The 14,262-nt window shown below is 43.9% G+C and overlaps 1 protein-coding gene across 3 annotated transcripts in view; it reads right to left on the bottom strand.

Moving 5' to 3' along the window:
- LOC109917532 (Fc receptor-like protein 5) overlaps positions 1-13,604 on the bottom strand; it is a 28,213-nt gene extending 14,609 nt beyond the window's left edge. The window contains exons 1-5 of one of the 3 annotated variants that reach the window (XM_048620621.1): positions 13,192-13,603; positions 12,604-12,760; positions 7,560-7,589; positions 1,928-2,218; positions 535-828 (exon numbers count right to left, since the gene is read on the bottom strand). In XM_048620621.1, the coding sequence (XP_048476578.1) occupies positions 535-828; positions 1,928-2,218; positions 7,560-7,589; positions 12,604-12,655 (667 nt within the window). In that variant the 5' untranslated portion in view covers positions 12,656-12,760; positions 13,192-13,603. Of the gene's footprint in view, positions 1-534; positions 829-1,927; positions 2,219-7,559; positions 7,590-12,603; positions 13,015-13,191 lie in introns of those variants that run through there. The other 2 variants (XM_048620622.1, XM_048620620.1) reach the window with 2 other exon arrangements.
- Between the last annotated feature and the right edge of the window lie 658 nt (positions 13,605-14,262).

The raw sequence follows: 14,262 nt of genomic DNA, 5'->3' as shown, positions 1-14,262 counted from the left end.
TGCCCTCTAGTTTTAGAGTCCCCTACCCGAGGGGAAAGATCTGGGCTATTCACCTTAACTGTACCCCAAATGATTTTATAAACCTCTGTAAGGCCACCCCACAATCTCTTACGCTTCAGTGAAAAAAACTCCTAGCACATTCAACCTCTCCGTATAACACAAAACCTCCAATCCTAGCAGCATCCTGGTAAATCTTTGTTGCACCCTCTCCAATTTAATAACATCTTTCCTACAGCATGGTGACCAGAACTGTACGCAACATTCCAAAAGTGGGCCTCACCAATATCCTGTACAGTCACAAAGTGACATCCCATCTCCTACACTCAGTGTTCTGACAGATGAAAGCAAGCATACCGAACACCCTCTTCACCATCCTGTCTACCTGTGACATACCTTACAACAAAGTAACTACCTGAATCCTAAGCACTCTCTGTTCAACAACACTCCCTACTATTATCTGTGAAAGTCCTGCCCTTTTTTTGGTATTTTCCACATTAAATATTGCACAGCAAAGCTCACTAACAATAAACTCACCCATTACAGTTACTTCCAACCAGTCACTCTGGGCAGTGTAGACTCTTTTACCATTGACATCAATGAGGCAGCGACATGAGTAATTCCCCGTGTCACTATAAGTCACATTCGCTATCGTGACGGTCGCGTTGCTCTTCGCTTCCGCAATTTGCAGATACTCATTTTGTTTGTGCCCACGCTTGAAGATGAAACACTGACTGCTGGCAGTGGTGCGGCAACTCATGGTGAAATTTTCGCCTTCAAAGGGCTCAGCTGGAGCCAGTTGGAGGACACTCAAAGGTGCCTTGATCCCAGCTGGGAAACAGAGAAAAAGGAAATTAGTCACACCACTTTAAATAACTGTGATAATGTCAACTCTGAAGCTTTAATAACTCTTTGTAGGTTAAACAAATCAACAAAAAATAACCCGTTGCACACGGGATAAAGTAGCAGTAACTCTGCCTGGAATAAATTGTTTCCCAAGATAAAATAGGCAAGGAGAAATTGTTATAAATTAATTAGAAGCAACATGCCAATTAATCATGCCTGGGAAGAATCAACATAAACAAACTATGTTGATTTGATTTGATTTATTGTTGCATGTACCAAGTACAGCGAAAATTATTGCTTTGTGTGGTATTCAAGCAGATCATACCTTACATATACACATCAGGGTAATAGAACAGAATGCAGAATATAATGTTACAGCTCGAGAGAACCTGCTGAGAAAGAGCAACTCTAATCTATAAGAGGTCTGTTCAAAGTCTGATAACAGCAGGGGATAAACTGTTCTTGAATCTGTTGGTCCGTATTTTCAAACTTTTGTATCTTCAGCCTGATGGAAGAGAGTGGAAGGGAGTATAACCAGGGTAGGAAGACTCTTTGATTATATTGGTTGCTTACCCGAGGCAGCAGAAAGTATAGATGGAGTCAACGGAAGGAAGGCTAGTTTTCATGATGGACAAGTCTGTGGTCACAGCTCTCCATAATTTCTCACTGTCTTGGGGAAAGCAGTTGCCATACCAAGCTGTGATTCATCTGGATAGGATGCTTTCTATGGTGCATCTATAAAAATTGGTACGCATCACTGTGGACATGCCGAATTTTCTTGGCCTTCTGAGGAAGCAAAGGCATTCATGTACAGTCTTGACTCTATTGTTGACATGGATGGAGCGGGATAGATTGTTGCTAATAATTAGTCCTGGGAACATCAAGCTTTTGACCACTTCCACCTCAGCACCATTAATTCAGACGGGAGTGTGTCCTCCACTCTGTTTCCTGAGTTGATAACCAGCTCCTTCATTTTGCTGACATTGAGGGAGAGACTGTTATCTTTGCACTGTGCCGCTGGGCTGTCTATCTCTTGCGTACGTATGTGATATAAAGCAGTGTAGAATAAATAATTGCTACTCACCCAAAATGGACAATCTAACAGGCATACTCGGCCTCGACTTCTGACGTCGATCGGAAACATTTTCATACAGACAACGATAATTCCCGGTATTTTGGGAGGTTACATTGACGATGGTGTAGACTACAGGTGAGATCGAGACAGGTACAACTTTGTAAATGACCTTATCATTTTGAAACAGATAGACGGTTTTTGGATCCTCAGAGTGCGTTTCACACTTGACAATGACAACCCCACCTTGTAGGGCTAGGCTGGATGTGGGTTCCAATGTTATTTTTGGGCTTGGAAAGTTTCCTGTAAGTGTAAATAATTCAGTCATTCAGGAGTCCTTTAAATTGTGAGCAGAAATGCCTCAAAACTTCCCTTTGATGACACGGATGATTTGTTTCTGACCAATGGGGATGCAATAGGCTGAAGGGGCTTTTGTTCTGTGCTGTAGATCTCTATGACTGTCCAGCCAGAAGACCATTAGACCATAAGAGATAGGAGCAGAATTACACCTTTCAGCCCATCAACCTTGTTCTATCATTCAGTATTGGCTGATACGTTTCTTCTGCCTTCTCCCTGTAACCCTTGATGCCCTCACCAATCAAGAACCGATCTATTTCTGTCTTAAAGACACTACTGACTTGGCCTGTACAGCCCTCAACAGCAATAAATTCCCCAGATTCACCACACTCCGGTTGAAGAAATCCCTCCTCATCTCAGTTCTATAGGGTCGCGACTTCACTCTGAGCCTGTGCCTTTGGGTGCTAGTGACTCCTACTAGTGGAAATATCTTCTCCTCATCCACCTCTCAATAGTTTCAACTAGATTCCCCCCCAGTCCTTCTAAACTCCATCAATTATAGACCCAGAGTCCACAATCGCTCCTCATATGACAAGTCCTTCATTTCTGGGATGTTTCTTGTAAAGCCCCTCTGGACCCCCTCCAACACATCCTTCCTTAGGTATGGGGCCCAAAACTGCTCACGATATTCCAAATTAACTTGTTGATTCAGGTGTCTTGCAAGAACCCAGACATAATATTACTGATCAACCCAAAGTTGTCTTTTGTATGGAAAACGCATGTCATAGTGACTTGACTGCTCCCTTTGTCACTGCTGACTGCAGCCTTGCCTTGCTTTATTTTGTTCTCTGTTACTGCCATTGCTATCAAATTGCTATAGAGTAAAATGTGCTCGCACTTGGGCAAATTTTTTAATTCCTCTCCACGTGCTCCCTACTTGCCCTAAATTCATTGAACAGATCTCCATGTAAGCTCTCTGAGCAAGGCATCATTGAAATATTACACATTGAGGTTGCATGTATTTCCAAATATACTCTATAGGGAAATAGGATGTGCATAAACTATCCTGCTTGGTCTATATTTTCCACACAATAATGCACCTAATTCCACTGTTCTCAAATCTTCATGTCTTACTTGCTTCCATCCTGTGAATTTTGGTCATTGATGCAGTCATAGTCATACAGGATGGAAACAAACCCTTTGGTCCAACTTGTCCATGCTGACTAAGTTTCTTAAAATAAACCAGTCCCATTTGCCTCCATTTGGCCCATTTCCCTCAAGCCCTTTCCTATTCATGTCGCTATTCAAATGTCTTTGAAATATTGTAATTGTACCTGCATCTACCACTTTCCCTGGCAGCTTATTCCGTACACACACTACCCTTTGTGTGAAAAAGGTGCCATCAGTCCTTTTTAAATCTTTCCCCTCTCACCTCAAATCTATACTGTCTAGTTCTGGACCCCCCTGCTGTGGGGAAAAGGCCTTTGCTATTCACCCTATCTATTCCCCTCATGATTTTATAAACCTCTACAATGTCACCTCTCAACCTCCTATGCTCCAGTGAAAAAGTCCCAGCCTCTCCATCCAATTCATACCTTCCAGTCCCGGGAACATCCTTGTAAATCTTTTCTGCACCCTCTCCAGTTTAATAACATCCTTCCTATAGTAGGGCAATCGGAACTGTACACAGTACTCCAAAAATGGCCTCACTAATGTTCTGTACAATTACAACACGATCTCCCAACTCCTGTATTCAATGGTCTGAGCAATGAAGTCAAGCATGTCAAATGCCTTTTACCACTCTGTTTATCTGTGACGCAACTTTCACAGACTGTAGTAACTCAATGCTCATCATTAACTTCTCTAGACATCCAATGTGCAAAATGTTATGAAAATTGCTGTCAATACTTCAATAGTTCTTTGCAACATAAAAAATCTATCAGAATCAATGTTTTTCCCTTCTATTATTCATAAGTGGTTTCAGTGGCTAAGAGTGTGCTCTTCCCAATTTAATCCCTAAATACCCCAGTGAAGGTGGCAGTGAGCTAGGAATTCCAGGATTTTGACCCAGTAACACTGAAGGAAAAGATTTACAAGGATGTTCCCAGGACTGGAAGGTATGAGTTGGATGGAGAGGCTGGGACTTTTTCACTGGAGCATAGGAGGTTGAGAGGTGACATTGTAGAGGATTATAAAATCATGAGGGGAATAGATAGGGTGAATAGCAAAGGCCTTTTCCCCACAGCAGGGGAGTCCAGAACTAGATATATTTGGGACAGTGCGTGACTCCGAGGGGAACTTGCAGGGGGTGATGTTCCCGTGTACCTGCTGCCCTTGTCCTTCTCGATGGTCATGTGTTTGGAAGGTGCTACCTGAGGGTCTTTGGTGGTTTTCTGCAGTAACATACTGTTACTGTGCATGGGTGGTGGAGGGAGTGAATGTTTGTGGATGCAGTACCAATCAAGCAGTCTGTTTGACCCTGGATGGTGTCAAGCTTCTTGAGTGTTGTTGGAGCTGCACTCATCCAGACAAGTGGGGAGCATTCCATCACACTCCTGACTTGTGCCCTGTAGATGGTCTACAGGCTTTTGAGAGTCAGGAGTCGAGTTACTCGATGCGGGATTCCCAGCCTCTGACTTGTTCTTGCGGCCTTGTGTTTATATGGCTGGTATAGTTGAATTTCTGGTCAATGTTGTTGGTAGTGGGCTATTTAGTGATGGTAACACATTAACTCTTTTTCTCTCTTTACAGATGCTGCCAGACAATAGACATAGGAGCAGAAATTAGGCTATTCAGCCCATCGAGTCAGCTCTGCCATTCAATCATGGCTGATACGTTTCTCAATTCCATTCTCCCGCTTTCTCCCCTTAACCCTTGATCCCCTTGACAATCAAGAACTTATCTGTCTCTGTCTTAAATATACTCGATGACCTTGCCTCCACAGCATTCTGTGGCAGTGAATTTCATAGATTCACCACTCACTGGCTGAAGAAGTTTCTCCTCATCTCTAATTTAAAAGATCTTTCCTTTACTCTAAGGCTGTGCCCTTGGGTCCTAGTCTCTTTCCTAAATGGAAACATCTTCCCAACATCCACTCTGTCCAGGCCATTCTGTATTCTGTAAGTTTCAATTAGATCCCCCCTCATCCTTCTAAACTCCATCGAGTATAGACCCAGAGTCCCCAGATGTTCCTCATATGTTAAGCTTTCCATTCCTGGGACCATTCTCGTGAATCTCCTCTGAACCTGCTCCAGGGCCAGTACATCTTTCCTGAGATATGGGGCCCAAAACTGCACACAATACTCCAAATGTGGCCTGACCAGAGCCGTATAAAGTCTCAGAAGTGCATCCCTGCTTTTATATTCAAATCCTCTCAAAAATGCCAAAGTTGCATTTGCCTTCCTAACTACGGACTCAACCTGCAAGTTTACCTTAAGAGAATCCTGGACTAGAACTCCCAAGTCTCTTTGCACTTCAGACTTCTGAATTTTCTCCCCATTTAGAAAATAGTCCATGCTTCTATTCTTTTTACCAAAGTGCATGACCTCACACTTTCCCACGTTGTACTCCATCTGCCACTTATTTGCCCACTCTCCTAACCTGTCCAAATCCTCGGCAGCCTCTCCACCTCCTCAATACTACTGTGCCTCTATCTATCTTTGTATTGTCCGCAAGTTTAGCCAGAATGCCCTCAGTTCCTTCATCTAGATCATTAATATATAAAGTAAAAGCTGTGGTCCTAACACTGACCCTTGCGGAACACCACTTGTCACCAGCTGCCATCCTGAGAAAGACCCTTTTAACACCACTCTCTGCTTTTTTCCAGACAGCCAATCTTCTATCCATGCTAGCACCATGCCTCTAACACCATGGGCCCTTATCTAAGTCAGCAGCCTCCTGTGCGGCACCTTGTCAAAGGCATTCTTGAAGTCCAGGTAGATAACATCCATTGGTTCTCCATGGTCTACCCTGCTCATTACTTCCTCAAAGATCTCTAACAGATTTGTCAGGTATGACCTCCCCTCGATGAAACCATGCTGACTTTGCCTTATTTACCATGCATTTCCAAGTAATCAGAAATCTCATCCTTTACAATGGACTCTAAAATCTTACCCATGACCGAGGTTAGGCTAATTGGCCTGTAATTTTCAATCTTTTGCTTTACTCCCTTTTTAAATAGGGTTGTCATGTTAGCGATTTTCCAGTCCTTTAAACAGGGTTGTCACGTTAGCCATTTTCCAGTCCTGCTGAGTTTCTCTAGCACTTTCTGTGTTTATAACCTGTAACATCAACTCTGTTTCTCTGTCTCTCCATAGATGCTGCTAGACCTGCTGACTTTCTCCAGCACTTTCTGTGTTTATAACCTGTAACGTTAACTCTGTTTCTCTGTCTCTCCACAGAGGTGGAGATTGTGAGGTAGTGCATTTTGAGGGTACAAGTGGAAGGTGTTGCATTTTGGGGGGTCAAATGCGGGTGGAAAGTATCCAGTAAATAGCAGAACCTTTAGGAACATTGATATACAGAGGGATCTCTGGGTGAAAGTGGCAACACAAATGGTGAAGAAGGCACACAGCATGCTTGCCTTCATCAGTTGGAGCATTGAGTATAAAAGTTGGCCAGTCATGCTGCAACTATATAAAACTTTAAGTGAGGCACATTTAGAGTGTTATGTGCAGTTTGGGTTGCTACACTATAGGAAGGATGAGGAGACGTTGCAGAGGGTTCAAAAGAGACTTAGCTGGATTGCAGTGTATTTGTTATAAGAAGAGGTTGGACAAACTTGGATTGATTTCAATTTTGATTTTCACTAGAGCATTGGAGGCTGAGGGGCGACGTGGTTGGAGTATATAAAATTATGAGAGATATGGATAAGGTGGATAGTTTGAGTCTACTTCCAAGGGTGGAAATGTCAAGTACTAGAGGCCATAGGTTTAAGGTGAGAGGGGGAAAGTTTAAAGGAGATACACAAATAAGTCTTTTTTACACAAAGGGTGGTGAATGCTTGCAACATGTTGCCAGGAGAGGTGGTAGAAGCAGGTATAATAGCAAAATTTAAGAGGCATTTAGACTGACATGTGAACAGGCAGGGAATAGAGGGATACAGACCGTGTGCAGGTAGATGTGATTAGCTTAGAATGGCATTATGGTCAGCACAGACATGGTGGGACAAAGGCTGGACTGTTCCATGTTCTATAACCAGCAGCTGAACAGTAGGGAATTGGTCCTAAGAGAGAGGCAACGGCCTCGATGTTGCCCTTGGCCAGTCGATAAAACCCGTCGACCGAAACCATTTAAATTATTTTTAGTCAAAGATGCATTCAGTGCAGTAACAGAGACAGAGACTTACCATAATGTCTTCCACGTCCTGGAGAAACAGCTAGAGAAATTCACAGGGAGACAAAAAATGGGAGAACACATTACTGTTAACGTACAAAACATTGGTCAGTCTTTGAAAATCACATACTCATTTATGGGCAAGGGGCAGGAGGGAAACTGCAAAACATTAGGGGATCATAAATGATGGTGTCAGATCAGTGCGCGACTCATGTGGCTCTATCCCAAGGGAGGGGTCTCATTCGTTGTAGGATTGATTAGGTAAGTAAGTGGGCAAAAATTTGGCGGATGCATCCCCTATATGGGAAAATGTAAAGATGCGAAGGGAGGACAAAAGAGCACACTATTAATTAAATGGAGAGAAACTGTAAGAAGATGAAACGCAAAGGGACTTGGGAGGGGTGACTTATGCACGAAACACAGAAAGCTAGCACACAGAGGCAATAGTTAATCAGGAAGGGCTAATGGAATATTGGCCCTTCTTTCAAGGGGGTTGGAGTACAAGAGTAGGCAAGTCTTACTGCAACTGTACAAGGTGCTGGGGAGCCCACATCTGGAGCATTGTGAGCAGTTTTGCTCCCATTATTTAAGTAAAGGTATCATTTCATCAGAGGCAGTTCAGAGAAGGTTCACGACGCTGATCCCCAGGATGGAGGGATTGTCTTATGAGTAAAGGCTAAACAGGGTTGGACTCTGTTCACTGGGATTTAGAAGAATGAGAGGTGATCTCACTGAAACATATAGGGGCTTGATAGGGTCAGTGCTGAGAGGATGCTTCCCCCTCATGGGAGAGTCTAGGACCAGAAGGCACGCAAGGGGAGGTGACAGCCTACTGGTATTATCATCAGACTATTAATCCAGAAACCCTGGTAACGTTCTAGGGAGCTGGCTTTGAATCCTGCCAATGGCAGATGGTGGAGTTTGAATTCAATCAATATCAGCAATTAAGAGTTTAATGATGACCATGAATCGATTGTCAGGTAAAAACCATCACTAATGCCCTTCAGGGAAGGAAACTGCCATCCTAACCTGGTCTGGCCTACATGTGACTCCACACCTACAACAATGAGATTGACACTTAACTATCCTCTGGGCAATTAGAGATTGGGTCATAAAATGTTGCCCTGGCCAATGATGCCCTGTGAATGAATGAAAAAAAAACCTCAGAATAAAGGGATGCCAACTGAAGACTAAGACAAGGAGGAACTTTTTTCTCTCAGAGGGTTGAGAGTCTTTAGAACACCTTGCCACAGAGAGCTGTGTGGGGTCAGATTCCTTGTGGATATTGAAGGCTGAGACAGATTGATTCTTGATCAGTCAGGGAATCAAGGGAAAGGGCTGGAAAGTGGATGTGAGGAATGTAGAATCAACCACTGTCCTGTTGAATGGCAGAGCAGGCTCGAGGGGCTGAAGGGCCTACTCTTGTTCCTATTCCTTACAGCACAGACAGGTAGATTGTTAAACAACTCAGATGTGCCTTCCATGATGGTAGTTAATGGGGCAACTGAACAAATTAAGATTGCACTCTCCGAATGTTATACGTTGCTGAACAAAAAATAATGTGCAAAACATCCTCCACTGTTGTTCACCATTTATATAAATGGTTTGGATGAGAATATAGGAGGCATGGTTAAGTTATTTTGTAGATGACACTAAAATTGGTGATGTAGTGGACAGTGAAGAAGGTTCTCTAAGGGTCCAACAGGGTGTTGATTAGACGGGCCACTAGGCTGAAGAGTGGCAAATAGAGTTTAATTTAGATACATGCAAAGTGTTGCGTTATGGTAAGGCAAACTGGGACTGGAGTTACCAGCTAATGGTAGGGCCCTGGAGAGTACAGTTGAGCAGAGAGACCTAGGGGCACAGGTGCCTAGTTCCTTGGAAGTGGAGTCACAGGTAGACAGAGTGGTGAAGAAGGCGTTTGGCATGTTTGCCTTTATCAGTCAGGTAATTGAGTACAGGTGCTGGGCTGTCACGTTGCGGCTGTAAAAGACATTAATAAGGCCGTGTTTAGAATACTCCATATAATTCTTGTCACCCCGCTACAGAATGAATGTTAAACTAAAAGAGTACAGAAAAAATTGACAAGGCTATTGCCTTGAGTGTTAGGTCTGAGTTATAAGGGGAGGCTGAATTGGCTGGGATATTCTTCCTTGGAAGGGAGGAGGCTGAGAAGTGACCTTATAGAGGCGTATAAAATCATGAGGGATATAAATAAGGTGAATAGCCAAGGTCTTTTCTCCAGGATAGGTGAGTCCAAAATTAAAGGGACCCAAGGGGCAACCTTTTCGTACAGAGGGTGATGCATGTATGGAAGGAACTGCCAGAGGAAGTGGTGGAGGCAGATACAATTAAAACATTTAACAGGCATCTGGACAGGTACGTGAATAGGTGGGTTTAGAGGAATATGGGCCAATCGCAGGCAAATGAGTCTAATTTAGTTTAGGAAACCTGGTCGACATGGACGAGTTGGTTTGAAGGTTCTGTTTCATGCTGTATGTCTCTATGACATATATCTTGGCTGTGGTGATGTGGTTGCCTCCTAACTGGGCAATTAGGGATGGGTAATAATAGCTAGCCTTCGCCTGTGTGACACCCTGAATGAATTAAAAAAAAACACTTTAGGTTTTGCCTACTTGCTTAGATTCCAACTGGATCCCATCACACATAATTTGGCCTTGATGTTAAAATTACTGTGCATTACTGGGTTTGAGGAATGTAGGAATATCCTTTACAGACCTCTGTTTCTGACACAATGAATGAAATGGCTAATACATTTGGAATATGGTGGGCAGTTTTGGGCCCCTTCAAAGGAAGGATGTGTAGGACTCGGAGAGGGTCCAGAGGGGGTCTCCAAGAACGATCCTGCGAATGAAGGGCTTGTCGGAGGACTCTGGGTTTGTACTCAACGGAGTTTCGAAGGATGGGGGTGGAATCAGATTGAAACTTAGAGAATACTGAGAGGATAGAGTGGACATGGAGAAAATGTTTCCATGGGTAGGAGAGACTAGGACCCAAGGGCACTGCCTCAGAGTGAAGGGATGACATTTAAGAACTGAGATAAGGAGGAAGTTCTTCAGTCAGAGAGTGGTGACTCTGTGGAACTCATTGCTGCAGAGGGTTGTGGAGGTCAAGCCATTAAGTATCTTTAAGACAGAGATAAATAGGTTCCTGATTAGTAAGGGGATCAAGGGTTACAGGGCGAAGGCAGGAGAATCAGAAGCAATTGTGGTAAGACTGTGGAGGAGAAATGGTCATAAAATGTTTATTTTAGTCGACTGGACATGTGACGTCTCAAGCCACTGGGAAATCCATAACGTGAAGTTTCTGTTTGACTAATGAGAATGCATGCTCTGCCTGTTTTGGGGCTGAAGATGTTACTTACCAAAATCCAAAGAAACTGGCGTTCTATGCTGGAGTGGAGACTTTGAGAATGACGAGTTTGGTCATTGCAACTGCTGACATTTAATTAAATAAACTATGTAGGGGCAGGATGGTGGCTCTTGTTAGCACTGTGCCTCTCAATGCCAGGGAACTGGGTTCGATTTCAGCCTTGGGTGACTGTCTGTCTGTGTGGCATTTGCACATTCTCACCATGCTTGTGTGGGCTTCCTCTGTATGCTCCAGTTTCCTCCCACAGTCCAAAGATGTACAGGCTAAATGGGTTAACCATGGGAAATGCAGGGTTACAGGGATAGGATAGGGGTGTTGAGTCTGGGTAGAATGCTCTTTAGAGGGTTGGTGTGAACTCGATGGACTGAATGTCCTAATTTTACACTGTAAGGATTCTATGATTCTATGAAACTTATCAGCTATGATCGAATGATGGAACAGACTTGATGAGCTGAATGGCCTAATTCCACTTCTTTAACTTATGATCTGATGGTCAATATTTACTCTATTGATAGAGAGGAGAGAAAATATTTAGTGTATAAATGTTGAGGCCTACAAATCCAATGGGGTGTTGATATTCCTTAAGGGCTTTTGTTGACTAACCTGACCACTGAAATTATGCAAATGTTGTGGCTGCCAATTCATTTTCAATTGCCTGATACTCAATTAGTTCCTCTCCTAACCGCAAGCAAGGAGTAAAGTAGTATTGGACTCAATAATATTTTGGGGCTGGGGGGAGCTGAATCACCAAATACCAATGAAGATGGGTATCCTCAGGGGACTGAAAGTGGGCATTCACAGACTGAAATGCAGGTGACTGATTTCTTGTTACAATGTGTGTTTTTGCTCAAAAGAAACTATTTTAGAAAAGGTGGGACTTGAACCCAGGCCTCTTGGCTCAAAGGAAGGGCATACTTTTAATATTCTAGGAGGGATGTGATAGCACTAGGGGAGGTGCTGAGGGAGATCTACCAGGATGTTGCCTTGGGGGCTGGAGAGTTTCACGGATGGAGAGAGATTGGACAGACAGGGGATATCTGCCTCAGAGCAGAGGAGATTGAGAGGTGGGGTAGGGGGACATGATTGAGATGGATTGAATGATGAGGGGCGTAGATAGGGTAGACAGTAAGAAACCTTTTCCCCTTGAGAGAGGGATCAATGACCAAGGGGGGGAAGCATAGATTAAAGGTAAGGGGCAGGAGGTTTAGAGGGTGATGGGGAATCTGGAACTCCTTGCCTGTCAGAGTAGGAGAGCAGAAACCCTCACTACATTGAAGAAGAATTTAAATGTGCACTTGTGATGCCAAGGATATGAGCCTGGTGCTGTGAAAATGGGGATTAGAGGATCGTGGCGTAGTTGTTTTTGACAAACCACAGACCAAAGGGCGTTTATCTTCTACGCTGTAGACCTCTATAACTCCACGAAGCAGTGGCCAGAATATTAGCTGTTATGACTTCCTCTCAATATCGATTATCGAAGGATATTACTGATCAGATACATGAGCTGGGGGCCTCGAAGTCTGAATACTTTGAATAACATACAGCCTCAAGGAGAGAATGCGAATGAAAAGAAAGGAAAAACAAAATCTGGATTCAGTTTACAACTTGGTAGACGAACATAAATATTTTTCAAACCAAAAGGCAGCAATGTTTTGAAAGCTTACCAATTAAAAGCAGACAAATCTCTCGGAACATTTTATCTGCTAGATGCGACATGACGTTGAGGAACAGCTTACGGCTGGTTCAGAGTGACTGTACAGCTTGAGGGCTGAGTAAAGAGTGAAGTTCAAGAGTTCCGCTAACTTGACAGGAAGTCTTCAGCTGCAAAGTCAGACAATGGGGAAGAGATAACAAGCTGTAGAGCTGGATGAACGCACCAGGCCAAGCAGCATCAGGGGAGCAGTAAAGCTGACGTTTCGGGTCTAGACCCTTCTTCAGAAATGGGGAAGAGATGCTTGTTTGGCTCGTACACACTGCTCCCAGGACGTCAGCCCGTGACTCAAAGAAACGAGGAAGAAGGAACTGCAACCAATGTTAGCAGAAATCAAATGCTGCCTCAAAAGCCCCAAGGACAGGGACCATAATAAACAAGGCAGAAACAAAGCAAGCGAGGCCCATTTCATAGAGTCATAGAGAGTCACAGAGGGTCATAGAGTTGTATAGAATTATAGAAAGGCATAGAGAGTCACAAAGGGGGTAATAGAGAGAAATCGAGTTATAAAGAGTCATGCAGCGCAGAAACTTTGACCCACCGTGTCTTAAATTTGTATAAAACATGGAATTCTATCGTTCCTCAGTTGCGATTATTTTGTTATTTTCTCAAATTGGGTGCCTGATCTCCAGCGGGATGGGCGTTGAGAGCCATTTACTTCCTTTTGTTTCTCTCTGTCTCCTCACAGCTGAGCTCTCGGATGGCTGAGTTGTATTTCATTCTGCTGCCCATTAAGCTCAGAGAGCAGTTAGTGTGCACTCCTCATTGCTCTGACTCCAGATCCGTGTGAGCGTTCAAATGCGGGGAGCTAAGGCACTCCGTGGTGGGGTACTTACTCTCCCAGTACAGCCCGGAAGGGGAATCTGCAGGATTTGAACACAGTGCAAGCAGAGGAACGTTTGCTATCTATCCACATCCTGAAGCTGTGAGGCTCGGAGCAGACTGAGCAACGGGGCTGCTCCAGCAAAGCCCCTGCCCTCGCCCTTGAGATTGTAAAACGTCACAGCATCCAGAGGTGACACTGAGACAGTCTGTATTAATCGTTAAGATGCACAGTATTTATGATACACACTGCCACTCTGTGTGTGTATGTGACTGTTATTGCGTGTGTGTGTGTCTGTGTGAGAGTCTGTGTCTGTGCATTACTGCCTCTGTGTGTATGTATCTGTGATTGTACGTCTGAGTGTGTGTGCATGTGTGAGTATGACTGTATGCATGCGTTTCTGTGTGAGTGTAACTGTGTGTGATTGTGCACCTGGGTATGAGTGTGTCTGTATGTGAGTGTGTCTATCCGTATGTGTGTGTGCATATGTATGAATGTGTGTGAGTATGACCGTGTCTGCGTACGTGCATGCACGTCTGTGTGCATGTCAGTATGTGCAAGTCAGTGTGTGTGTGTGTGTGTGAGTGTGACTATGTGCTTGGTTGCACGTGCATTTGTGTCTATGCGCATGTGTGTGTCTGGGTGTGCGCGCATGTATTGGTGTGTAAGTGTGTATGCGGTGTGTGTGCATGTGAGTGTAGAAGTGCTTCTGCAAATCTCCCCTGAATGGTCTGGCCCTATTTCTCAAACTATGCCCTTAGTTCTAAAATCCCCAGAGTGGAAGCAGTG

The sequence above is a fragment of the Rhincodon typus genome, chromosome 47 (genome assembly GCF_021869965.1).
Source record: "Rhincodon typus isolate 14 chromosome 47, sRhiTyp1.1, whole genome shotgun sequence".
Classification (NCBI taxonomy): Eukaryota; Metazoa; Chordata; class Chondrichthyes; order Orectolobiformes; family Rhincodontidae; genus Rhincodon; species Rhincodon typus.
The sequence above is the reverse complement of the archived record's forward strand: the minus strand, read 5'-3'. Positions and strand labels throughout refer to the sequence as shown.